Source organism: Chlorocebus sabaeus, chromosome 22, assembly GCF_047675955.1.
Source record: "Chlorocebus sabaeus isolate Y175 chromosome 22, mChlSab1.0.hap1, whole genome shotgun sequence".
NCBI lineage: Eukaryota > Metazoa > Chordata > Mammalia > Primates > Cercopithecidae > Chlorocebus > Chlorocebus sabaeus.
The window spans coordinates 45775356-45800117 of record NC_132925.1 but is presented as its reverse complement, the minus strand read 5'-3'; the positions used below and the strand labels follow the sequence as shown (position 1 = coordinate 45800117).

At 55.6% G+C, this 24762-nt stretch overlaps 1 protein-coding gene across 2 annotated transcripts; it reads left to right on the top strand.

Annotated features, from left to right (window-relative positions):
* Positions 1-6205: 6205 nt before the first annotated feature.
* KLF15 (KLF transcription factor 15) lies at positions 6206-20948 on the top strand. Of its 2 annotated transcripts, none has more exons than XM_007985519.3 (3): positions 6206-6395; positions 10651-11757; positions 19691-20948. In XM_007985519.3, the coding sequence occupies exons 2-3, from the start codon at positions 10676-10678 to the stop codon at positions 19857-19859; spliced, it is 1251 nt and encodes a 416-aa protein (XP_007983710.1). In that variant the 5' UTR covers positions 6206-6395; positions 10651-10675; the 3' UTR covers positions 19860-20948. The 2 variants fall into 2 exon arrangements, with proteins under 2 accessions (XP_007983710.1, XP_007983711.1); XM_007985520.3 differs by lacking the exon at positions 6206-6395 and adding an exon at positions 6424-9581.
* The last annotated feature ends 3814 nt before the right edge of the window (positions 20949-24762 follow it).

Here is a 24762-nt window from a genome sequence, read left to right as displayed (position 1 = left end):
AACAACAGAAATGTATTTCTGTCAGTTCTGGAGTCCAGGAAGTCCAAGTTCAAGGAGCAGGCAGATTCAGCCTAGTGAGGGCCCACCCTCGAGCTCATAGATGATGCCTGCCATAGATGGATGTGTGACCCTCCCAAGCTCATGTGGAAATGGGGAGGTGGGGCCTGGTGGGACGTGTCTGGGTCAAGGCGGTGGATTCCTCATGAATAGATTAGTGCCCTCCCGGGAGAAAGGGGTGAATCCTCACACTGTGAGCTCCCTAGAGACCTGGTTGTTAAAAAGAGCCTGGTACCTCCCGCCAACCTCGCTTTCTCTCTCACTGTGTGACCTCTGCACATAATGATTCCCCTTCACCTCCATCATAAGTGGAAGCTTTCTGAGCCCTCACCAGGAGCAAATGCTGGTGCCATGTTTCCTGTATAGTCTGCAGAACTGTGGGCCAAATACACCTCTTTTCTTTATCATTTACCCAGTCTCCCTCCGGTATTCCTTTATAGCAATGCAAATGGACTAAGACAGCGTCTTCTCGCTGTGTCCTCACATGGTGGGAGGGAGGAGGGGTTCTCTGGGGCCTCCTTTATCAGGGCATGAATCTGCTCAGGAGGGCTCTACCGTGTGACCTCATCACCTCCTAAAGGTCCTACCTTCTAATACCGTCACCTTGGGGGTTAGGATTTCAACATGTGAGTTTTGGGGGGACACAAATATTCAGACCATAGCACCTACAAAGGAATAAAATTCCAGTTGGTATCAAACATCTCATAGCAACACTAGATGCCAGATGACAGTGAAGCAATACCTTTAAGTTCTGAGCAGAAATCATTTTGAATCTAGAATTCCATAGCTATCAATAAAGTGTGACAGCAAATTAAAGATGTTTTTAGACATGGAAAGTCTCAGAAAGGTTATCTTCCAAGCACCTTTACTGAAAAAAATTACTTGATTATGTACTCCAAATAAAATAAGAAGGAAACCCAATCATAATCATAATCAATTATAACCATAAAAATAGTGGTATTATGAAAAGAAATCTGAGGGTTGCTTTTCAAAAGGTTTAGAAAACACCAGTCCAAATTAGAAAAGAAATGTGATTTGCATCTTGAAGTATGACAAAGAGACTGAATAGCAGCAATGCTAATGCATGCTGGTCCAGCCCCAGCAGGGTACATGGGCACTGCCACAGGGTGATCAAGGGGCCTTGAATGCAGGAGAGATTTACAGACACATGGGCAGAGTAAGGGGTTAAGGGACTTAAGGGTTTGGGGAAGGGTTACCTAAACCTGAAGAGATCTCTAGGAAAGGCTGCCTGATAGAGCCATGGCCATGAGTAGAGGGACACAGCCAGTAATGGTGACACATGGGGAGCCAGCCAGGGGAACACATTGAACCTCACATCCTGCCCATACTCCAGTAGCTTGCCAGTGCCTCCCACGGGCCAAACTCATTCAGACACCAAAGGCACCTGTTCACAGTCTATGCAGCCGTGCCTCTGGGGGCACAGACACTATTTGGCATGCAAGGTAGGGCCATACACTTCTTGTACAGATACAAAAGACACAGGCTTATTTATTTATTTATTTATTTATTTATTTATTTATTTATTGAGACAGGGTCTTGCTCTGTTGCCCAGGCCAGAGTGCAGTGGTGCAATCTTGGCTCACTGCAGCCTCCACCTCCTGGACTCAAGCGATTTTTCCCACCTCAGCCTTCCAAGTAGCTGGGACTACAAGCACACACCACCATGCCTGGCTAATTTTTGTATATTTGTAGAGACAGGCAAAACTGCCGTGTTGCCTAGGCTGGCCTGGAACTCCTGGACTCAAGCAATCCGCCTCCCAAAGTGCTGGGATTATAGGCATGAGTCACTGCACCCGGCCCAGGAACATTATTTAGAACAACAACAATAACAAACAGAAATGGTAGGTGGCACTGGGGCTGGGTAGAATTTTACTTTTCATTTCATGCCTTTCTGCAGTGCTTGAACTTTAAAAACATGTGCAGGAGTTATTTTTAAAAGAATTACTCAAATGAATGGCCTGAACACCAGTCTGGGAGTCTTGAAATTGAACCACAGGGGACAGAGAATCCCATGGCTTTCATCCTATTGACAAGGTGGCCACTGTTTCCCTGGCTTCTAGTCTTTCCCGAGCTTGGTACACCCTTCCATGAGAGAACCTGGAGTGGCAGCCACTCCCACTCCCTAGAGCTAACCTGCCCTGCTCTGTGGTCTCTTCCCGCTCCTCAGTGCTGATCCTTGCTGTTCCTAGTGCATCCCCCCAGGGTGGGGTCCATAGCCCCCTTCACACTTGTCCTTATCACCTGTGCCACCATCATCCTGCTGGGTCCCCTACACTGCACTGGGGTCTCAGGAGGCCCTGGCAGTGTGAGCGGCATCTCAAGTCCACAGCAATGCTCAGCACTGGCAGGATGGCTGTCCAGGAGCAGTGAATACATATCAGAAGGAATGGTAACAGCCTCTTCTGAATCTCTGTACTTTCCAATGCCTTTTCCCATCTCTTACTTTGGTTATCTTCAAACAATCTTTTGAGGTAAATAGGATAGGGGTCTGAGTACCCATTTTATAGATGAGGAAACTGAGGCTCTGAGAGACAAACTGATTTGCCCAAGGCCACTCAGCAGTGAGGGACTCTGCAGAAGAACCAGATTCCAGGCTGCCACACACCTACAGCACCACTAGGCTGGGGTTCAGGCTGCCTGCCTGCCTGGAAATCTGTCAGGTGTCAGAGAGACCACAGCTCATGGCAGAGACAGGGATGAGGGGAAGCTGAGGAGCCCTTTGACCCTAGCACCACACTAATGTGTCCATGGACCAGGGGAAGCTGGAGCTTTCACCCCACCTCAGCCCCTGCTGCTCCTGGATCCTCTGGGTAGGGGTATCCCTGGGACTTTGCCAATGCTCAGAGCTGGGGGCAGAGTCTCTCAGGACTCAGCCCTTCTCTGTGTCTTCTTGGACTCCAGGTCCCCAGGTCCCTGGGCTGATGTTCCTCAGAGCTAGGTGTGCTCAGGGCTAGGGGGCTGGGGGTGGGGACAACACTGGTCATGAGACAGGAGTGGGCCTGGTGTTGCCTGGTTGTCAGGACAGACCTCACCTCTTGTCTACATAGCACCAGGGGTCTGCTTGGTGGGGAAAGGGTCCAGCCCAGCCTGAGGAACCTCCTGCAGCATGTTTTACCTGGCCCCTGGGTACCAGCAGCCCTTCTGCCTGCCTATTCCCTAGTCTCCAGCTCAAAACCACTTCCTGAGCCCAGAATGGATAGGGTCTCTTCAGCACCCCAGCCCTTAGAGGAAGAGGTGGTGAGAAGGTAAGGGGCTCTGGCCAGAGACCCTTGAAACATGGCTGGGGACAGGGGAGCTGAGAGTAGGGGAAATTGTTGCTTCCCACCTGGGAAGGGTGAGGAGAAGTCAGTCACTGTGGGAGGTCACAGGGATTGATGGCCACAGTGGGCCCTTTGTGCACAGACCTTTGAGTCACTGAATGGGGCCCTCAAAACGCTTCCTGGCAGAGGGCAGGCTGGGCCCAGACCCCCAGGCAGGCATGAGCTAGTGGGGAGGCTGGAGGTCTCAGGTATGTGTGTGGGACAGGGAATGAGGACAAGATTGACCCCATATCCATTGGCAGTTTTACTGGGGCAAGAAGAAAATCTCATTTCCTCAACATGTTTCATAAGTGTCCTAGGTTCTGGAGATACAGGATTGAATAAAAAAAAACAAGTCCATGCTCTTAAGGAGCTTGTCAACTGGTGGGAGAGACAGGCAAGAAACAAATCAATAAATAATATAAAAATCAGGATATGAAACAAAATAAACAGAGGCCAGGAAACTGAGGGCAGAAGATGAGCTGTTTTAGATAGGATGGGTGAGGAAGGTGTCTGGGGTAAGGTGGCATCTGAGCAGAGACCTGAGTACACGATGGAGCAATCCATGCAGCTGTTTAGGGGGAAACAAGATATAATAGAAGAACATTTCCCTGAACTGTAGAAAGACTTGAGTTTCCAGATTAAAAGGATACACCAAGCATAGAGTAGTAATAATGAAAACAGAAGGAGGCCAGAGTCAGACATATCCTGGTAAAATGTGTGAAATTCAAGCATGAAGCAAAGATCACTCCAAAAAGGCACCAGGCCCAGATGGTTTTATAGGCAAGGTCATACAATATTTAACCAATATAATTTATATCCTTCCAAGGCCCTTTTGTATACTTGATTATGTAGAAGTAGGGAAGGAATTGCTTCGGAGGAAAAGAAACTTAGAGGTTTTCACTGCTATAAAGAGAAACCTTTACTTTTTTTGTCATCTGTTTTGAAGAGCACCACCTGGTTTTGTTCTCTCCTTTCTGCCAGGGAATCTCAATGATAGATTCTCCCCACTATATCGAGGGAGCTTTTCTCCTTAGATATGGTTTGGGGTAAATGCTGTATCTAGCTGTAGGGCATTAAAGATTGTGGTGAAAACTTGGGCTTTACTTACTCTGAGTGAGTTGGGAGCTGCTGGAAGCTTCTGAACCCAGAGGGTACCTGATCTGACTCAGGTTTTAACCTGAGTTAGGACCATCTTGGCTGTTCTCCAGTTTCTAGCCAGTGGGGCCTCCTCCCTGTGTGCTGAAGCTACTAAGGATGTGTCTTTGCTTCCAAGCTTTTTCTGACCTTTCGCTGCAGCTTTCACCAAGGAGACAGGAGGCACTAGGCTGAGAGTATGTGAGGAGTGAAGACTGAGGGCGGGCAGGGCAGATGGAGAAGTGCTGTGGCCATGCCTGATCCCAACCTGCACTGAGACAAAATGAGGAATACAGGTCTCTATCTCTTCTCTTATGAAAATGGGCAAATTCCACTGTTCTGCCCAGGCTAGCCAGGGCTGCTGTAATGCCAGAGTGATCATTCCAACTTCTGTGTACTAGAAAGCCTCTCACCATCCTCAACACAAATGTCCTTAAAGCCCTCTCTCTGGTCGCGCATTGGTTTGGCTCCTAGTGGCGGCAGCAGCTGAATCCCTGGCACTGACCTGGTGCACAGAGTGTCCCCAGATCCCTAGTCAAGCAAGCCCAGACCTATAGCATTCCAGAGAGCCTGGAAAGGGTCTGGTTAAAAATTCCTGTTCTAGCAATGTCTTCCAGAAGAAGCAGGAGAAAATGCTCCCCACCTCCCAGTGCCAGGAGGGGAGAGGAAGGAAGCTCAGTAGGACAGCTCTGCACAGGTGGCCTGGGGGTGTCTGCAAGATGACCTGACTCTACCTCTCCACCTGCTCCTTCCCAGCTGTGTGACTGGGGAGGGCTGGTGTCTTCTCTGAGTTAGTTTCTTCATCTGTAAAGTGCTTGGCTGAGGATCCAGCTGGAGTATGGATTTAAGGGCACAGCAGGGTGTCTAACACCGTCAGCCCACGTGTTTCTCTTGGGCAAGCCACTCTGAGCCTTACTCTTCCTATCTCTAAGCGGGAACCCAAATGCGAGCCAGGATTGCTGCGGACTAAAGCAGTCTATGAACGCTTTTGTAGACTAGGAAGCATTATTTGGTCTTCAGAAAGGTGCCCCAGAGACAAGGTGTCATTGGCTTCGAGTGGGGGTCAGCAAACCTCAGTCAGTCCTGGAGGGCAGGGTGGCAGCGCAGAGCGCGCGCACTTTCCTGAGGGTAACTGATCGCCCTGCTGAAAGCCCAATACCATATTTCTCCAAAAATACATCCTTCTAGGCAAGTCTCCTACTTTATCCGACACTCAGCAGGGGACAGAGCTGCTTGTACCGCGCTGTGGATGAAGGTGGGGGCGTGGGGCAGACCAGGTCAGACAGGCTCCCCAGTGCTTCCCCCTCAATCACGCAGACTGCACTTTGGGGCGATCTCAGAGCTTTTCTTAAATCGTGGGGCGCGTCTCACGTTCTCACCCGGGGACTGAGCTTTAGAAACCGACCCTCGTGGACGCCGCGAGACAGCGGCGAGGGATGGGAAGCAAGGAGGTGGCTGCGGGCCGGGGACCAGGCAGCATGTTTGGGGGCGTGCGCGTCTGGCAGCTCCGGGATCCTGGAGCAAACGCCGCGCAAGTCCGGGCGCCGCGAGGGCGGGGCGGGGCGGGGCCATGGCGGGGCGGGGCATGTGACGCACGGCGCGGGCCAATGGGGCGCGCGCCCGGGGCCGAGCCTCCTGCGAGCCTTCGCGGCGCCCGCTGCGTCACGTGAGCGGCTGGGGGTGAGCGCCCAGTGAGCTGCGGGCGGGCTAGTGCTCCGCCGCAGCGACCCGCGGGCCGGCGGGCGAGCGAGCCACCGGAGGACCCGCGGCTCGGCCCCCGGCCGCGGTCGGACGGAGAGCCGAGCCGCCGCCCCCAGCCCAGCCCGCCCGGCCGCAGGACCGCCGGGGCCTGGCCGCCGGTCGGGCGTGCGCCAAGTTCAGGTGGGAGAGGCGCGGCGGGGCCGGCCGGCCGCGTGGACGCGGCCCCGGGTGATCTGAGGGCTGGCCGGCCTCGGGGCGCGTGGCCGTGCGCCCGCGCAGCTCTCGGAGGCACGGCGCGAGTGCCGGAGGAATATCGGAGGAGCGGGTGGGCCCCCGCGGAGGTGGGCAGGGGTCGGACTAGCCTGAGGGAGGTGACCCCCCCCACCGCCCCGGTCGCCCACCAGCACTTTGCTGAGGCCCGCGCCGCCGCCTCGGTGCCTGGCCGGGCGATTCCATGGCGCGCCTTGCGGGCTGGCCCTCCCATATGGTGGGCACCGGCGCGGCCTGGTGAGAGGAGGGGACGAGCGGACGCGCTGGCCAGCCCACGGTTGGGGGCGGAGGGGCTGGAGACCGAGGGGTTACTGTAGGTCACCGCAGCAGTGTCGGGGGCAAGGAGGGGCGCGGGACGAAGGCATGGTGCCCAGCGGGCAGCGGTCCAGGATTCTAGAAGGGGTCTGAGCCGGCTCTCTTCATTTCCCACGCACGTTTTCCCGCACCCGCCGGCACCCACGGCGGCTCCACGCGCGAGCACTTCGCGGACAGCCTCCCGTACAGCCACAGTGGCTGCCGCGCACCACGCCCCGCACACGCAGTCACACGACAGGAACTCACACCCCTTCACGCACACCCGCACCGTTCACGCGTCTCACTCCATGCTGAGTGCGGGTCCCTTCAGACCGAACGTTGCCAAAGCCATGGCCTGGCTGAGGGATGGCGGCAGCGGGGCAGAGAGGCCGTCCCCGTCGTCCCATATGGTGGTCCGGTTCACTCTTCCCTCCCCGCCTTGGTGTTACTCATGGAACCCCCTCTCACGGAGGGCACAGACGGGCTGTTTTCTCCCACGGCCCTCGGAGGTGACAAAATCACCAAATATCTGAGCGCCTCAAATCTCCTTCCCCCTCCCCCCCAGGACCAGGTGGCCCCTGGGGAGACCCTGCCGCCCTACAGGTGTGAGGACGCCCGGACTCTGCGACTTTGGGGCCTGCGGGCGGCTCAGGGACCGGGACTCTTATTTTGAAGGACGGCCCCCTTCGCCACCCCCGTGATTTGCACGCTGACCCAATGGCAAGCCCTTGGCCGGCTCTGGGCTTGTTATCAATTACATGTTGTTCCTGCAGCCGCTGTGTCCCCGGGAGGATAAACAGCAGGCCTGGCCGGGCCAGGGGAGGGGGCGGAGTCCGGCGGCCAGCCGGGGACTGTGCCCGGAACAGCGTGTCCCCTCCCCCTGCACGCAGCCTGCGCCTCTGGCCGCCCCACGTGCTGCTGTGTTTTAGGGGCCGAGCCAGCTCCAGCCCTACAGTGTCCTCTCTTTAATGCCGGTGCCCTGGGCCATCCCAGAGCCCTTTCTGGGTTCTCGGTGCCTGGGTGCCTCCCCCTTGAGACGTTCAGCCCAGCCTTAAGACTCTGTTGCCTGACCTGGGCCACCCACTCCTAGTCTCCGCCCCCTCTTCCCCCGCACCTTCCATTCACTCATTCAGCAAATTTTGCTGGGTCCTGTTTTAGACTCTGGGATACAGCATTGGAGTGAACAGTCAGGACAGCTGATGTTCTGATGGGAAGGTAGACAGCAAAGTTCACAAACACATTACCAAGATAGTTTCCCACAGTGGAACCTGCAGTGAAGAGCATAATATAGGGTGATGTAACAGGGTGGGCCTGGAGGCCCCCACAGGGGTGACTTCTGAGCCGAGATCTAACTAAGCAGCTCCCACCTGCAGTGCTGGGGGAAGAGCCAGGGCAGTGGCCCCCGGCTGAGGCTGAAGTGAGGTGAGCATACCTGAACTAGGAGAGGGGCAGTTGGTGGTGAGGTCTGCAGAGAGTCCCGAGGGCCCAGGTGCTGGGCCACTGCGAGGAGATAGGGCCACTTGTCCTTGGGAAGCCATTGGAGGGTGTTTCCTTCCAGCCCCCATACTGTACTTTTTAGATCACTTTATCTGTCAATATCTGTTTATATCTTTAAAAGGTAAGGCCTCCTTTAACCACAATACAATCATCACAGTTAAAAATATTAAGTAATTACTTAATATCATGGGATGGCCAGGTAGTGATCACGTTTCAGGGGAGGCCTCTAAGGCCTGCTCTGGGTCCCAGGAGGGCTGGAGGTCCCTGATTCCTTAACATTGCAGTAGAAGGGCAGAGGCCGCACGTTTGCTGTGCCTGCAGGTTGACACCAATGGCTGGCACTGGCTGATTGCTGCCGGTGTGCCAGACCGTGAGGGGAGTTCTCACAACACCTGAGGAACCAGGCACTGTTGGAAGCACCTCCATCTCACAGACTGAGACAGACACAGAAAGCCTGTGCACCTGCCCGAGGTCACCTGGCAGACAAGTTGCAGACTCAGGAATGGAGCCCATGCTTGGAGGGTGGGAAAGGGTTGGGGGAGGCCCAGGGTGGAGTGTGGGCTCTGCTCAGCCTTGTGCCCTTCACAGTGTCTGGCACTTTCATTCCTTCCCAGCACCTGATTTGGTGAATAGGTGCATTTTAAAACACACTCCAGGTTTAAATCCTTAACTGAGTGTTTAAACCAAAAAGCCAAATGTCTTCCTAGTAAAACTGGCCTGGGGTACAGACCTTGCCTTAGTTTCCTGGAGTTCCATGAAGCTTCCTGGATAAGTTGGGAACTGAGGTCAAAGGTCCTGGGGTCCCTGAGCAGGGAGAGACTTAGAGATCTTTGAAGCATGGAACAGATGAGGAAACTGAGGTTTGGGAGGGGAAGCAAGGACTTGCTCAAGGTCGTAGCTGATGATGGTATTGGCCATTGGGCAGTGTGGAGTGCCAGGTCCTGAAGGGGTCCTGGAGACAGAGGGGCTGGGTGTAGAGGTGATGCTGGGCCCAGAGAACCTCTGACTTTGGTGCAGAGCGTTCCCCTTCCCCAAGCTTGATAAACACCCAGCCTGCCCTGGTCACTGAGCAGGGACAAAGGTTCACAGAGGTGGCCCTGTCACAGCTGGACACTGTTGACTCTCTTTGGACACCAGACCTAGCATGTTCTTTGGCTTCAGAGGATGCAGCTTTCCTTTCTCTCTGTCAAGGTTCTCTGAGCCCCTCCTGGGCACCAGGGGCCAGTCCAGGCATTGGGGACGCAGCAGAGACATGGAGTGCACTGTCTCAGGGGGAGACAGGCATTAGCTGAGCTTCCTAAGGTGGTGAGTGTCCCAGATGGAGAGAGCAGTGGCAGACAGTGCAGGGGACTCCACTTCCTTATTGACCAGGATGGGCTGGGGGGCGGCGGTTATCTCCTTTCCCACTAGATGGGTGTGAAGTCCAAGGCAGTTATGCACATGCCGGTGCTCTGGGACCCCAGTGGTTGGCTTCCACGCCATGGATTATCACCAGAGGGGCAGGGCCTTGGCCACCAGGATGCTAAAGCATCAGGGTGCAGGTGAGAGGGTTGTGTTCAAGCCTGTGCCACTCACAGGGCAGTCAAGGCTCAGCGGGGTTTGAGGACTAGAGAGTGGAGGAGGTTTTCCCCTTTAGATGGGGAAACAGCCGTGCAGGCAGGCACTTCTTGGTCTTTGACTGTTTTGCCTGCGTGCTACACTTGCCCAGGTAAAATGCAGGCGGCCTAGTTAAATTTGAATCTCAGGTGAAATAATTTTTAAATATAAGTGTGTCCTATCCAATATTGGGAACATACTTAAAAGTAGTTTATTTTTTAAATCTGAAATTCGAATTTAACTGTCGGCTTGTATTTTTATTTGCGTAATCTGGCAACCCTCTGGAAGCCTCAGCAACATGAGGGTCAGAGGGCAAATGGCTGTTCTACCCCCATTCTGTGACTCAACTGGCGTGATACTGAGGTCAGGAGTCCTCAGATGTCCAGTGACTCCTATGATGTTGACGGTAGGCTGATTCGGGGTTTTGGCCCTCCTGGGGTCCAGAGAGCCTCCTCGCGCATGCCCTTCTCTCATACTCACCCATACTCAGTTGTTCATAGACACATGTGCTATTTTCCAGGATAATTCTGGAAAATCTGTTTGAAACCAGAAGTGCCCCTGGTTGTGCAATGGGCTTGGAGAGGTCTCTTTTGCAAACAGGTGGTGCAATTTCAGAAAACACTCTTGCAGGCACAGCTCTCCTGGGGGATGGAAGCAGGATCCAGGCATTTGGCAATGGGAGGCTGTGGGCAGGCAGCTGAGGGTGGGGTCAGAGGCCCGAGAGGTGGCAGGTGAGCACTGTCCTTCTGACCAGGCCTCCTGTGTTCCTTCCCTGCAGCTGACACCGGCACGGCCAGGCCAGCATGGTGGACCACTTACTTCCAGTGGACGAGAACTTCTCGTCGCCAAAATGCCCAGTTGGGTATCTGGGTGATAGGCTGGTTGGCCGGCGGGCATATCACATGCTGCCCTCACCCGTCTCTGAAGATGACAGCGATGCCTCCAGCCCCTGCTCCTGTTCCAGTCCCGACTCTCAAGCCCTCTGCTCCTGCTATGGTGGAGGCCCGGGCACCGAGAGCCAGGACAGCATCTTGGACTTCCTACTGTCCCAGGCCACGCTGGGCAGTGGCGGGGGCAGCGGCAGTAGCATTGGGGCCAGCAGTGGCCCCATGGCCTGGGGGCCCTGGCGAAGGGGAGCGACCCCTGTGAAGGGGGAGCATTTCTGCTTCCCCGAGTTTCCTTTGGGTGACCCTGATGACGTCCCACGGCCCTTCCAGCCTACCCTGGAGGAGATTGAAGAGTTTCTGGAGGAGAACATGGAGCCGGGAGTCAAGGAGGCCCCCGAGGGCAACAGCAAGGACTTGGATACCTGCAGCCAGCTCTCAGCTGGGCCACACAGGAGCCACCTCCATCCTGGGTCCAGCGGGAGGGAGCGCTGTTCTCCTCCACCAGGTGGTGCCAGTGCAGGAGGTGTCCAGGGCCCAGGTGGGGGCCCCACGCCCGATGGCCCCATCCCAGTGCTGCTGCAGATCCAGCCCGTGCCTGTGAAGCAGGAATCGGGCACGGGGCCTGCCTCCCCAGGGCAAGCCCCGGAGAATGTCAAGGTTGCCCAGCTCCTGGTCAACATCCAGGGGCAGACCTTCGCACTCGTGCCCCAGGTGGTGCCCTCCTCCAACTTGAACCTGCCCTCCAAGTTTGTGCGCATTGCCCCTGTGCCCATCGCCGCCAAGCCTGTTGGATCAGGACCCCTGGGGCCTGGCCCTGCCGGTCTCCTCATGGGCCAGAAGTTCCCCAAGAACCCAGCCGCAGAACTCATCAAAATGCATAAATGTACTTTCCCCGGCTGCAGCAAGATGTACACCAAAAGCAGCCACCTCAAGGCCCACCTGCGCCGGCACACGGGTGAGAAGCCCTTCGCCTGCACCTGGCCAGGCTGCGGCTGGAGGTCAGTATGGTGGGTGACAGGTCTGGGCGGTGAGCACAGCCACTCATGTCTGCTTACCTGGGTGTGCAGCAGGGCAATTTTCCACCATTAACAGAAGGCGGATGAGGAAGGGTAGGGAGGGGCAGGCGAGTGCAGGCCCAGAGCTGGCACAGTTGCCTGGAGGCTTCCTTGGTCCTTCTGGTTCCTGAAGCCAGAAGCCGACTGGGCTCCAGTTTCCTGATGGCCAGGTAAGGCTTTGCTGGCCTGTGCTGCCTGCTGGGTCTCCCCATCCAGTCTGACAAGGGTGGGGATTGAGGGGCTGGCGAGGAAGGATGAGTGCAGTCTAGGGGCCAGGCAGCGGCTCCCTTTGGGCCCACAGCCCCACAGGGTAAGTACCACCATCCCAACTTACATCATAGGACACTAGGGCTCCGACTCGCCAGGTACTTGCCCAAGGTCACTCTGCTTTGTGAATGGGATTTCAACCCCGGGGTCGGATTTGAGAGGTCACATCCTGAAAATGCTGCTTCCTCAACCAGTGGGACTAGCTTCATTCACCGATGTCTCTAGACATGTGGGCTGGGCCTAGCCCGTGCTTCCTCTCTGGGGACATGGAAGCGTGTTTGGGAGGCTGCAAAGGCCAACGGAGAGGGAGGCTAGGCCAGCTGGCAGTGCTGTCACAGGTGGCAGAACCCAGGCTGTCTGATCTGCATGGCAGTGGGGAAATCAGGCCTCAAATGATAACTGGCAGTGTCCCAACCATGGTTACCCAGCACCCTTCCCTGAGCACCGGGTGCTGCTCAACCTCCTTGGGAGGGGTGTCCACCTTTTCCTGAAATGTAGGCTGCTTGCCAAGAGCTTATGTGCTCCGAGGTGCCAGAGCCAGCCCTCTGCATTTCCAGATGCCCATCCCAAAGGAATCTCTGTCCTGCCTTGGGGACACTGTATGCTGTTGGCACATTCCCCATCTTTGCTGCTGTGGCTGCTGCTGTGTGTGTGAGATGGGGCATGCTCATCTGTGTACCTGGGGATGTATACAGGCCTGGGCCTCGCCAGCGGTGTGTGGCTGTGTGTATGCATGTCCACATGTGTATGCATCTTGCTTTCTTTGTGTCTGTGCCATGTGACCATATGTGTTTGCACACATACACGTCTTAGGTGTTTGTGCACCATGTGTGCCTGCCTGTGTGTGTGTGTTATGTGTGGGTGCGGCACCCAGGGAGCAGTTTGCAGCTTTTGTTTTCTTGACCACACTCTGGTTCTGAGAGCTCTTGAGAGTTGTCTGGGGCAGAGGTCCTGGCCGGTGAGGCTGAACCGTGGCCGGGGAGCTGTGAGTGGAATGTATGTTGTGGCACTGGTGCTGCCTTTCCACTGAGTGCCAATGTGGCCAGAGAAGGGACTTTTCCTGAACAGTGTCTAGGTTTATGGAGGCCCCTTCTGAGTGAGGACCTCACTCTGCCCTGTCTCCCACCCCATTCAGACAGACCGGAGAGGCTTCTGCGAGAGCCCACCCTGGGGCCTCACAAGGTCTCCATCCTGGAGTCCCCACCTCTCTGAGCTTTGTACCTAGGCCTGCCAAGTGGGTGCAGGGCTGACAGGCTACTTGTGAGAGGACACAGTAGCAGTTACACTGTGTGGGAGGTCAGAGGAGCCGAGAGAAGGGCCAGGAGCGCTCTTGATTGAAGCAAGAAACTTGTGCAGGGAAGGTGAGGGCATGGGAGTGTGGGGGCAGTGGTCTTGAGCCTACACCTGGGTCAGCCACCAACTTGCCATGTGCCTTTGGGGTGGTCCCCCTCCGAACCTCAGTTTCCTGTCTGCAGAGTAGAGGGCTAGCCCTTTGCAGCCCATGGCAGGCATGCAGGGCTCCGCAGCGGCCTTCTTGTTGTTGGTACATCACAAGGATACAAACTCATACAAGGCAGTTTCTGAGGAGGAACCCTGAAGGTATTCTCTCCAGCCCCCAAGAGGGCGGTGCCTATTGTGAAGGTGCCCCCTACTCCCAGGGGCCCTGCATGCACTCTCCTCTTGGTGGGGGCAGGCAGGGGCTGCAGAGAGGAAGGGAAGCCTCCCGCCAAGCACCAGTCTGGACTCCCTAGTTGGGCTCAGCTTTCAGCACTGTCTCCTGGCCATAGTCGACCATTGGCAAATGGCTCCTCTAGTCGTGGTGAGACTGGGTAGGGTGGTGGGGAGGGCAGGTGTGGTCCTCATCCGAGACCAGCCTTCTTCCTGGATATCTTAGAGCCAGAGAGCTGATAGGCCCCTCAGCCCAGAGTGTATCTCAGTGAGGCAGATCTTAGTTCTCTATACAGTGGCCTCAGGAGGTAATGAGGTACATGAGAGAGTGGGGACTTGTGGAGGGGATTCAGCTCTGACACATCTGAGCCCTGGTACTGGTCGTGCTGCCCAGGACCCACTTGGCAGGAGAAGGCATGATAGTTGCCTGGCTCAGTGAGATCACAGTGGCACTGCCCCCAGGAGCTGTCCCTGCTGCCAGCCATGCCCTGGGCTTCCTGAGGGCTCCTCCAGCTTCCCCCAGGGTCCCCTGGAGTGGGTCTGGCCCTCAGGGGGTAACTCATGGCAGAGGCGCTGTTCAGCTGGGAGCTGAGGGCACCGGCCTCTAGGGACGGCTGCTTTTCTGAGGATGCGGGGAGTCCTCAGTTGGCTTTCAGGGATCTTGCCTTAGTTTCCTGGAGCTCCATGAAGCTTGGGATCTGCCCTGTCTGCTTGTGTCTCTTAATATGGTGATAGTCTTCAACTGAGAGGGAGCCCCTGCAGCTCCTTGCAGCAGTCAGGAGGGAGGATGGACCCTGCTTTGGGATAGCTGGGTCTGGACAGGACTGGAGGAGTGACGATGATGATGGTGAGATGGCATATTTACTGACCACTCACTGTATGCTGGGCACTAGTCTTAAGTTTCTCAGAGCTGGAATCCCTTCTGTCCACTATTGTAACTTGCATACTTCCTGCCATGGGGAGCTCATTACCTTCTGAGGCCTTTAAGTGTACTTTGCTATGCTTCAGTTTCTATTCAAGCTTCTCATTCTGGCCCATAGACCCACACAATGTACTTGTCTGTCTCTTCCCCTTACTGAGTAGGATCCAGCCACGCTGGCCTCCCCACTGTTGCTCAGGCTCCTGCTCTCATGTGGGCATCAGCCCTCTCTGTGCCCTCTTGAATGACCCCTGCCCTTGAGGCTGTAGTGACAGCTTAAGGTTTTTGCATTAGCTCATCAGGTCCTTGTAACTGTCTGGTAAAGTGTAGGCCCCAATCTTCATTTCACAAAGAGGGAAACTGAGGCACAACTGCTCACATCACATGCCCGCAGGGACATAGCTAGTGAGTGTGAATCTGGGTTGCATGCCTAAGCCCAAGCAGAGCCCTGCTCTGGCCACCCAGCAGTCCCAGCTGGTATCAGAGTCGCCGTGTGTGCCTCCACTCTCCTACCAAGAGGTCGGCCCAAAAGGCATTATGCTTCTGGGCTATGGGAAAAGAGCTAACAACCACAATCGAGATAATAAGCAGGGCCTCTAATGCATATCTGGCACTGCTCTGAGCACAATTCACATATATTAATTTATGTAATTCTCGAAATTAGTAGGCATCAGCATGTTGTCCCTGTTTCACAGAGGAGATAATTAAAGCACAGAAGAGTTAGGTAAATTCTCCAGTCAGACAGCCAGTAAGCCATAGAGCCAGGAGTTCAACTGAGGCTGTCTGCCCAGACTCAGAGACCTCCCTCTGCATCGCTGTGTTGGGTGCTAACTCTGGTGTTGGGGACCTCCACCTCCATCTGCAGCTTAGCCTGGTCTTTGGGGTGGCAGCTCTGCACATTCACCTACTCCCCGTGTGGGAGCTCTCCACTCCCAGGACTCGTCTCTTCTTCCTGGTGGCCCTGATGAATGGGATGCTCTTCCTGCCCCAGGCTGGCTCTGGCCTCCTACCGTGTCCTGTGCTCGGAGAACAAGCGAGGGCCCCTCAGCCCCCTTGTCCCTCTGTGTAATGGACGGTGCCCTCCCTCCACTGCTGAGGTCGGCACCTGCCCAGGTACTCAGCCTCCACTTCCTTCTGCTTTTGGTCCTGAAAGTATTCCCTGTCCCTTCTCTGGTGACATGATTTTGGCACCCTCAACAGGGCTGAGAGCAGGCTTTCCCTGTTCTGATCCAGCCGTCTGGGAAGTACTGCTTGCTTGCCTTCCTAGAAGTTTCCTTGCCTCACTCTCAGACATAGGCATCCTTTGTTCCTTGCAGCAGAACATCCTGTTCCAGAATGGCCAAGCCATTCCATCCAGAAAGACTCCCTTCTGCTGCAGTGAATAATTGTCATCATCCTGCAGGGTGGGTACCTTTGTCATCCACAGTGGATGTGGGGTGGGGGGACAGAGAAGGGGAGTTGCAGGCTCCTCTTGAGCGTCAGAGCCAAGAGGTGGTAGGCACAGGATTCAAACCTAGGGGTCTGGCTCCCAGCCTGCTCTCATGACCGCTGTGTGATGAGGCTTTTTCTGACCTCCTTCCCTCTATAGGCAGAGGCCCCCGGTATGGTTGGGCAGGTTGTGAACTGCACAACTCTAGGGAGCACCATTCCCATTGCAGTTTCTGAGACTGGACCATTTGTGGTGTTCTTTCTGGCAGATGAGGGTTAGTGTCTCAAGGAAGGGAAGCCTTCACATAGAAGTGCTGTATGCACCAGCCCTGACATTATAGCTGCTCTAGAGAGACACTGGACCCCTGTTTACCCTCTGCCCTACAAGCTCAGTGCAAATCATGGTGCTGCCGTCTGCAACAGGACCTCACCAGAAGCCAGGCCCAACACTCAACTCCATGCAGGTGATAAGAGCTCATGATTCTTGAATAATTGCCACGTGCTAAGCAGGGCTCTAAACTGTTACTGGTAGCCTTGTACAAACCTCACAGTCCTCAGGAATAGGTATTTTGTTCTCTCTGTGTCCAGGTAAAGAAACTGAGGCTCAGGGAGCTTGGTGACTTCCCTAGGTTGCCTGGTTGGTAAGTGGCAGAGCTTACTGCCTACAAGGGCTGCATCTTACCCACTGGGTTCCCGTGTCCCCCACTGTAGTCCCCAGGGCTCTCTGTTGGCTGCTGTTTGGGAGAATGTGGCATGCAGGGGCGAGGCAGGGGTCTTCTGAGGGCTTGGTTCCCAGGGAAAGTCCTCTCAGGTGCCAGGACCCTGTGGCAGCAGGGAGGGAGCTCAGGTGAGGACAGCATGTTGTCCAGCTTGGTTCTCTCATCTGCCTGTCCTTCCCAGGGTGTCACCATGACCAGAGAGCTGCGTTGCCCCACGTCACCACCTGTGGTCTCTGAGATGAGTCTTGGAAGGTGGGCAGGAATGCCAAAGTCTTCACTGGATGGGTGAAGAAATTGAGGCCCAGAAAGGACCATTCAGGGCACCCATTGGGGTGGGAACTGTCAAGGCAGGAACCTGAGACTCTATCCCCTGGGCTGGGTGACTTGGCCTCTTTAAACCCTTGCCATGGTCTTGCCAGTCCAATGGGGCTGGCTCATCCTGGCTCCCTGGCCAGTGAGATGCTGGGTGACCCCAGGGCTGCAGTCTGGGAGGTGTGGCACTCTGTGTCTGCAGCCAGCTTTCTGCTTGCCCCTGCCCTGGGCCAGCTCCTCTGCTCAGAAGCTGTGTGCCCAGCTGCAGCTGGGGGCAAGTGTTCTGCCCAGGAGCACAGGTGTCAACTTTGACTGCCAGGGCACATTTATCCCATTTCGTCACTGGCACAGGGCCTTGTGACACATACCACCCAGCCAGGCCTGTGGAGGAGGCTGGGGGGCTCTGCTGACTGGGAGTTCAGGTCATCTGCCATCGCTAGGGCAGGGGGCTGTGTCAAGACCTTTGCTCCAACCTCAAGGGCTCTGTCTTGTCAGTGACCCTGGATCAGGCCCTCAGCACCCCGAGCTTCAGTTTCCTCCTCTGACAGGCAGGGCAGTTGGGCTTCACCTAGTCTGGAGATGTGCTGAGAGTGCTGCCCTGTGCCTGGTGCCACCACCACTCTGTGATGTGGGTGGAGTGCCCTCCTGCCACCCCCTGTGCCTTGTCCAGAGCATGTTCTGCTGGGTCCTTCTACTCCTCCACCCACAGGGTCAGGGCACCAGGGTATCACCAGCCCTTACCAATCACTGGTTGGGAACTGCTGTTCGGGGCATCGCCTCTCGCTGGGTGGCCCTGGTCCACAAAGGGGTGTTGGGCCTGGTGTCCCCGTGTGTGTGTGTGCTTGAGTACATGGGGGCATGAATTTGAGCCTCTGTGTGTGTGTGCGTGAGTGTGTGTGGGCACATACTCATTCGTGTATGTTTGTGTGCCTGTATTTGTCCGTATGTATGTGCACGCTTGCGCATGCTTTGGGACTGCTCCTTGACAGTGTCTGCCCCCCTGGGGCTGCTTGCTGTGCCCACTCTTGCATTGAAATGCACCTCCTTAGCACCTACCATATACCAGGCATTGAGTTGGTCATGGGAAGACCACAGGGAACCAGACAGACATATCCTTTGTCATGGAGCTGATGGTCTAGTGGGACAGACTGACAGTCATCAAAAAGTTGAAGATAATTTAAAATCAAAACAACAGCAAGAGTGAGGAGAGAGAGGTGTGTAATGCCACAGGAGCTTAGAATTGGATGCAGTCCTGGAGGGATTTCCTGAGGAAGTGACATTCGAACTGAGCTCTAAGGAATGGGTAGGAGAGAGCACAGAGGGGGAGGAAAGAACATTCTAGAAAGAGGGAATAGTATGTGCAAATGGCCTGTGGCAAGAAGAACCAAGGAAAGGTCAATGCAGGTGGAGCACAGAGGGGGATAGTGTGTCGTGGGAGGGGTAGGTGGGGTGGGAGGGTCCTGCTGCCAAGCCAGGGGTGGAGAGAACCTCAAATCCCTGAGATCGGTGGCAAGCAGTCCAGGCCCTCGATGCAGCCTGGGCTCTTGACTGTCACATGAATGCCTGCTCCCAGGCCACTGGGCCAAGAAAGGGAAATGTCGGGAGCCACCTGAACTCCCAGATGCACTTTGCAGGGCCAATCTTTATTTGGACCTGCCTTAGAGGGCCCAGCTTCTAGCACAGCTGGTTCCAGGAGTGGGTGGGCTCAAGTCTGAGGACCCCTCTCCCTGTGCTGCACAGGAAGTCTGCTTCCTCCTCCCAGCCCTCAGTTTCCCCTCCAGATGGGCTGTCCTGTACAGACCTTCACAGATGCCCCTGTGGAGTTCTGGTCCAGCAGGGTAGATGAGGCCAGGGTGGTGAGAGGCAGCCAGCATCAGGGCCTGAGCGACTGAGTGCACCTGTGGTCTCAGAGACTCCTGCACACTGGGTTGGCTGTGGGAGGAAAGCCCTGGGCCCTGGGAGCATTGGGGTCCTTTCCTGTTGGGAGCTTTTACCAGCTGCTCTGGCAGTTCCCAACAGAGAATGCCCACTGTGCCAGCATGAGCCTTTACTGTAGTTCTTTCCATCTTGGAGGGGTAGCAGGGGCAGCTTGGGACAGTGGCTCATGCCTTTAATCCCAGCACTTTGGGAAGTTGAAGTAGCCTTATTGCATGAGCCCAGGCGTTTGAGACCAGCCTGGGCAACATAGGGAGGCCTGGTGTCTAAAAAAAAATACAAAAATTATCTGGGTGTGGTGGGCACACCCATAATCCTAGCTACAATGGAGGCTGAGGAGGATTGATTGAACCCGGGAGGCTGCAGTGAGCCATGATCGCGCCACTGCACTCCAGCCTGGGTGACTGAGCGAGACCCTATCTCAAAAAAAGAAAAAAAATAATTGATATTTTGAGAACTGGTATAGCCTTACCGACGCAGATGGGGGACCCTCTTCTAATTCTGTAGAGGCTGCCGGTCTGTGCAGCCACCCTTTGGGTGAGTGCCAGGTGCGCGCCTCGCATCCCCGCATCTTTGTGGGGTCGGGGCAGGCAGGGCCAGGCCTCGCTCACCGCGCCATGTCCCGCAGGTTCTCGCGCTCTGACGAGCTGTCGCGGCACAGGCGCTCACACTCGGGCGTGAAGCCGTACCAGTGTCCTGTGTGCGAGAAGAAGTTCGCGCGGAGCGACCACCTCTCCAAGCACATCAAGGTGCACCGCTTCCCGCGGAGCAGCCGCTCCGTGCGCTCCGTGAACTGAAAGCGCCCCGAACCCCCGCCTGTCCTTCACCCCAGATCCCCACCCCAGCCCCATTTTTTTAAGCAATAATTTATTTGCCTCCTCCAGAGGGACATGACAATGTTACCAGCCCACCTTCTAAAACCTGGGAAGTGTGAACCCAGGGCCCGCCAACCGCTGCCTTTCTCGGGAGTACTTAGAGCCTCGAACCCGCGCCCCTGGGGGCTAGGCCCCTGGCGCCCGGGGCTGGAGGCAGGCCTTCGTGCCTTCGTGCCTTCGTGCCTTCCCGCGGTGGCCAGGCCTCTGCTGCAGCCGCTGGTTGCAGGCAGAGTTTTGGGGATCTGGCCCTTCTCCCACTGGGCTCCCCCGACCTCGGCCAAGGCCAGAACTTTAGTGCTCGGTGAAGATGAAATGTGCAGTTTTGAAATGTTGGGTTCCCAGAGAGAGTCATGCTGGGGGAGAAGGAAGTAGGCCAGAAGTCCAGGGCTGCACTGTGGTGTGAGGGTGGCTTGGCTTTGTCTAAGATGCCTGCTCAGCATGATCACCAGAGGGTGTGGGCAGGGCTCTGGGGATGGGGTGGGTGTCAGGACCGGGCCGCTGGGGCCTCATGTGGGAGAGAGGTGAAAAGTGTCCCCCACTGGGGGGCTGGCAATGCATGTGCTTGAGTTAAATGTGCAGGGCAGAAAGAACCAGAAGCGCCTGTACCCAGGGGCTCATCCCCTCCTCCGGTTTCCCAGACAAATCCAGACACCAGCCTCTAGGGTGGCCTTGAGAGGAGAGGGCCAAGCTGTCCTGGGTGTGAGAGAACTAGATAGAGCCTCCCAACCCTGATTTAGAAATGCATTCCTTATTTTGTCTAGAAATTAATAAATGAACTAGCTTGTTTTGACAGGTTTATTTCACATCCTATGAATGTATGTAAATAAACTGTACATAGGTCCATCCACATAAAATATCTTTTAATAACATATCAACATTTGTGTAAATTTGAAATTTAAAAAAATCTATGAAGCTGGTGTACATATGTTACAATTATGTATATTTTCTTTGGTCCTTCATAAAAATATATTTACTTTGCCAATAAAAAGAAAAAGAACTCACAACTTTTGGCATTCATGTGCTGTTTTCCTGTTTTGCCGGGATGTGGAGGTGATTCTGGGGCTGAGAATCACCTATGTCTCCACCTTCGCAGAGTTCAGGGGACCCTGTTTTGTATTTGGAGGGATAGAAAGGCTCCTTGGGGTCCAGCCCCGGTCCAGCGGTGTAGGGTTCCCACACAGCTCAGCTCCAGGCCAGTTGCCGAGATTCTGCTCGTCTCAGCTCCCTGACCTAGAGCTCCGTAAACCCAAATACAACCCACATTCCGGCAGCACCTGTGGGAAGCTGCCTCAGGCCTGGCCAGTCCTGCAAGGCTCACCTACTCTGCTATTGGAGACTCTTTCTTGCACTTCCTACCCCCATCCAGTCCACCAAACCTATTATGTACCCCCTATATGCCTGCTGTGCCCTGGCAGAGTATTTACCCCCTTAGGAACGTGGCCGTGCCATTTCCTCCTGGCATGGGTAACTGTGAAAGTGTTAGGAATCCTGGGCAGGCAGAGGTGAGACTCGGAGAGGCTAGTAGTCCTCCATCCTCCCTAACTTCCCGACGTGCCTAGGGTCTTGGCTGTGTGGCTCCACAGTTGAGGTTGGACGCTTCCACATGTCCTGTGATGGCCAGAGCCTGGAGGAAGTGGGGACCCAAGCACAAGGAGGGGCTATGAGCCCCACAGGGAAAGGCAAGAAAATGGAGGCTGACCAGGGCCTGCTTCAGTGGCTCAGCTGGTGTGAAACACACAGTGAGAGGGCTGCCCTGGTTCACCCACCCACATGCAGTGGGAAGCAAAAACCTTCTAGAAGGATCCCTTGCTTTATAAGAGCTGGATGCAAGTCGGGTCAAGTGTTCCTCGGTGAAACCCTTGGAGATCTGGAGGCTGGGGGCAGGGCACCCTTGGGCTCCCAGCAGAGAGATATCTGAATGTAGGGGTGTGTGTAAAGTCGTGCAGCTCAGAGGGCAGAGGCCGTTGTTCTCACCAGCAGCCTAGCACACAGCACAGCTGACAGGAGGATGGACATCCTATCCTGACTGGCCATGGTCCTGAGGAGGAGGCTGGGCCTGGTGACCTCTGTCCTTTGCCCCTGACCGGATGTACCCTCTGTGGGCAAACACACTGTAGGGAAACAAGGCATTGATTTCCAGCCTGTTAACGTGGGCTTTCTTCATCCATAAACAAGCAGTGCAGCCCTAGATAAGAGGGACGTCAGAGGGACAGGGAGGATTGTTGTCTGGTCAGGATGATGACATGGGAGGTGGAATAACCCCGGGAGCATATGCACCTTCTGTGCCAAGGACCGGCCGGACACATTGCTCACCTCCCCTGGGTGTGTGTTCCAACAGCCTGCTGTTGTCTTGCAGCAGGGTGTGTAGGGGGTGGTCTTAGTGGTCCTCTCAATCTGGGCTTCCAGGCTTGCACCTGAATTGTGTGTGTGTGCACACTTATGGCGCACCTCCCCGTGGTGAGTGTGCCTCCTGGGGGTCTTGGCTGAGTTGTGGGGAGCACAGCACAATGCAGGAAGCAGGGCTGCTGGGGCCACACTGCCTGTTGATCCTGGGCTCCAGCTCTTTATGTGTGTCCTAGACCTCTCTAGATGTCAGCTCCTTCACCCTGCAGAGTGGAGTGAAAGGCCTCGGGCAGCAGCGTGGTGGCACATGGTAAGTGACTCTGGATACAGAGCCCAGGATGCAGAGCCCAGCTGTGTGGCACCCCCAGGGTTCCTGCTGCAGCCCCAATGTCAGCATCGCCTTGGCCCTGGCAGGGGTTGAGAGTCTGCTGCAGGCGCCTGGCCTGGCTCCTGCCTCAGAGATCCCCATGCCACCACCTTTCTGACCCCCTGTGATTTCTGTGGCTGGAAGGGGAGTGCTGTGTTGGCCTGCAAGCTGAAAAAGCAGGTGGAGATGGGCCCTGGGCTCACCATGGTTAGGAATAGAGGTGGAAGCTGGAAGACTACAGAGCAGGAACTCCAGCAGTTATGGCGCCACCCACCCACCTGCCCCTAAGGCACGCAGAGGGGAAGGAAGTACCATTTACTGATCACTGTACTAGGTAGAGTATGAGTTAGACTACTATAACAAAGAAATCCCCAAACTTTGTGGCTTAAACAAGATAGCAGTTTATTTTCCTCTGCTTAGATGGTCTCGGAGGGAGCAGCCTGGGCTGGCACAGTGGACTGAGTGCAGGGCACTCAGCCTCTTTTGCTCTTGTTGCTCCTCCAATGCCCACCTTGGCTCCACAGGACTGGGTCAGCTGGGAGAAGCAGGCAAGGGGACGTGTTTCTGCCCTGCCCTCCTGGGATTTGCACACTCACTTCCACTCCCATCCTATTGGCCAGAACTCAGTGACTTGGCCTTATCTGCTGCCAGGGAGGCTGGAAAATGCAGTTGTCATCTGGGCAGCATGAGCACAGCTGAAATGTGGGGCACATGTTGCAGGAGAAGGCAAGGAGGTAGGAGCAGAGGGCAGCCAGGAGTTTCCATGGCAAGCTCATTGTTTTGCCCCAGCTGTGCCCACGGTGGGTCCTCTTTCCCATAAGCCGGCAGCATGGCTACGTCTGGTGGTGCCAGGTGAGTTCAGCTCTCCATGGCCTCATCCACATTCTCAGAGAGGGCATCACTGATAAGTGTGGGATCAGCAGTCAGACTTCCGGGGCAGCAGATTATTAAGAAGGGAAACTCTGTGGGAACAGAGGAGCCAAGAGGCCCTGCGCAGGAGCCAAGATGCCTTGGTTGGGAAACCAAGGCTGCAAATGACACAATCTTGACTCCTGTGGACAGCAAACCCTTGCAATGCCATCACTGTCTGTTCCTGAATAGGGTCTAGAGTTTATGTGGGGCCATGGGAGCTGGCAGGTGGAGAGGGAGCATAGGCAGAAAGCCTCAGGACCAGGGCTTCCAGGAAAATTGTCATTTTCCTTGTGCTGTATTGGTTCAGGCTATCCAAGGCCTGGCAGGCGAACCTGCGAGGAATGAACATGTCAACCTGCACAGTGGAGACGTGAGGAGGGGATCTGAACCCACAGGAGAGGGCTGAGAGTGGGGGCCATGTCTGAGCAGGTCCCACTTCATTTGGTGATGAGCAGAGACGAAAATGGGACCGGTTCAAAAGATGCAGAATGAGGCAAAGAGAGCGGCATTGAAACACTCACGGAAAGTGCACATCTCCATGTGCCCTGCGGGGCCGGGAGGGCACTAGAAACGCCCTGCTGTTTTCAATAAGGAAGAAATAGAGAGCCCAGGCTGTAGTGCGAGGGCACCAGGACCAGGTAAAAAGAGAGCTGGAAGGGATGGGGGGGCAGGGGGCGGACTGCAAGAAAACAAAAGATGCAGGGTGGAGTTAAAATCCACATGGGAGAACGTCATGAGTGGGCATGAGGACAGGGAACTCCCCGCACTGCTGCAGAAGACAAATGATGACAGCTCAGGCGCTGGCTCGGCTCCAGTTCTGTGAGGTCCTGCTCTGTGCCCCAAACAGCCGGACCCGTTAGGGACCGCAAAGGAGCCCCTCCTGGAGGTCTGGACCCGGAGATGAGTGACCAGTCCCCCACTGTCAGCCTCCCCCGGCCCTGCTGCCCCACTCTGCTCTCCAAGCCGTCCTGGCGCACGGACATATCGGCACCCAGCACTGATAGAGATCGCAGCTGGTCCCCAGGCTGTTCTCAGAACCCAGCCGGGACGTTCCCTGCTGTTTCCATCCTCTGGGTTCTATGAATTTGACCTCAACCCTGAGCTGAGCCGACACTGAAAGACAGCAAGAGCAGTGTCTGCAGCAGGCGGCTCCAGCGCGAAAGTGAGGCGCAAGGCTACCACGGACCCAGCTGAGGGGGGCCA

Bases quoted from the DNA above. Each gene is read 5' to 3' on its own strand.
- KLF15 (XM_007985519.3), top strand. From the start codon at position 10,676: ATGGTGGACCACTTACTTCCAGTGGACGAGAACTTCTCGTCGCCAAAA. The intron at 11,758-19,690 runs GTCAGTATGGTG...CATGTCCCGCAG, and splicing joins TGGCCAGGCTGCGGCTGGAG to GTTCTCGCGCTCTGACGAGC.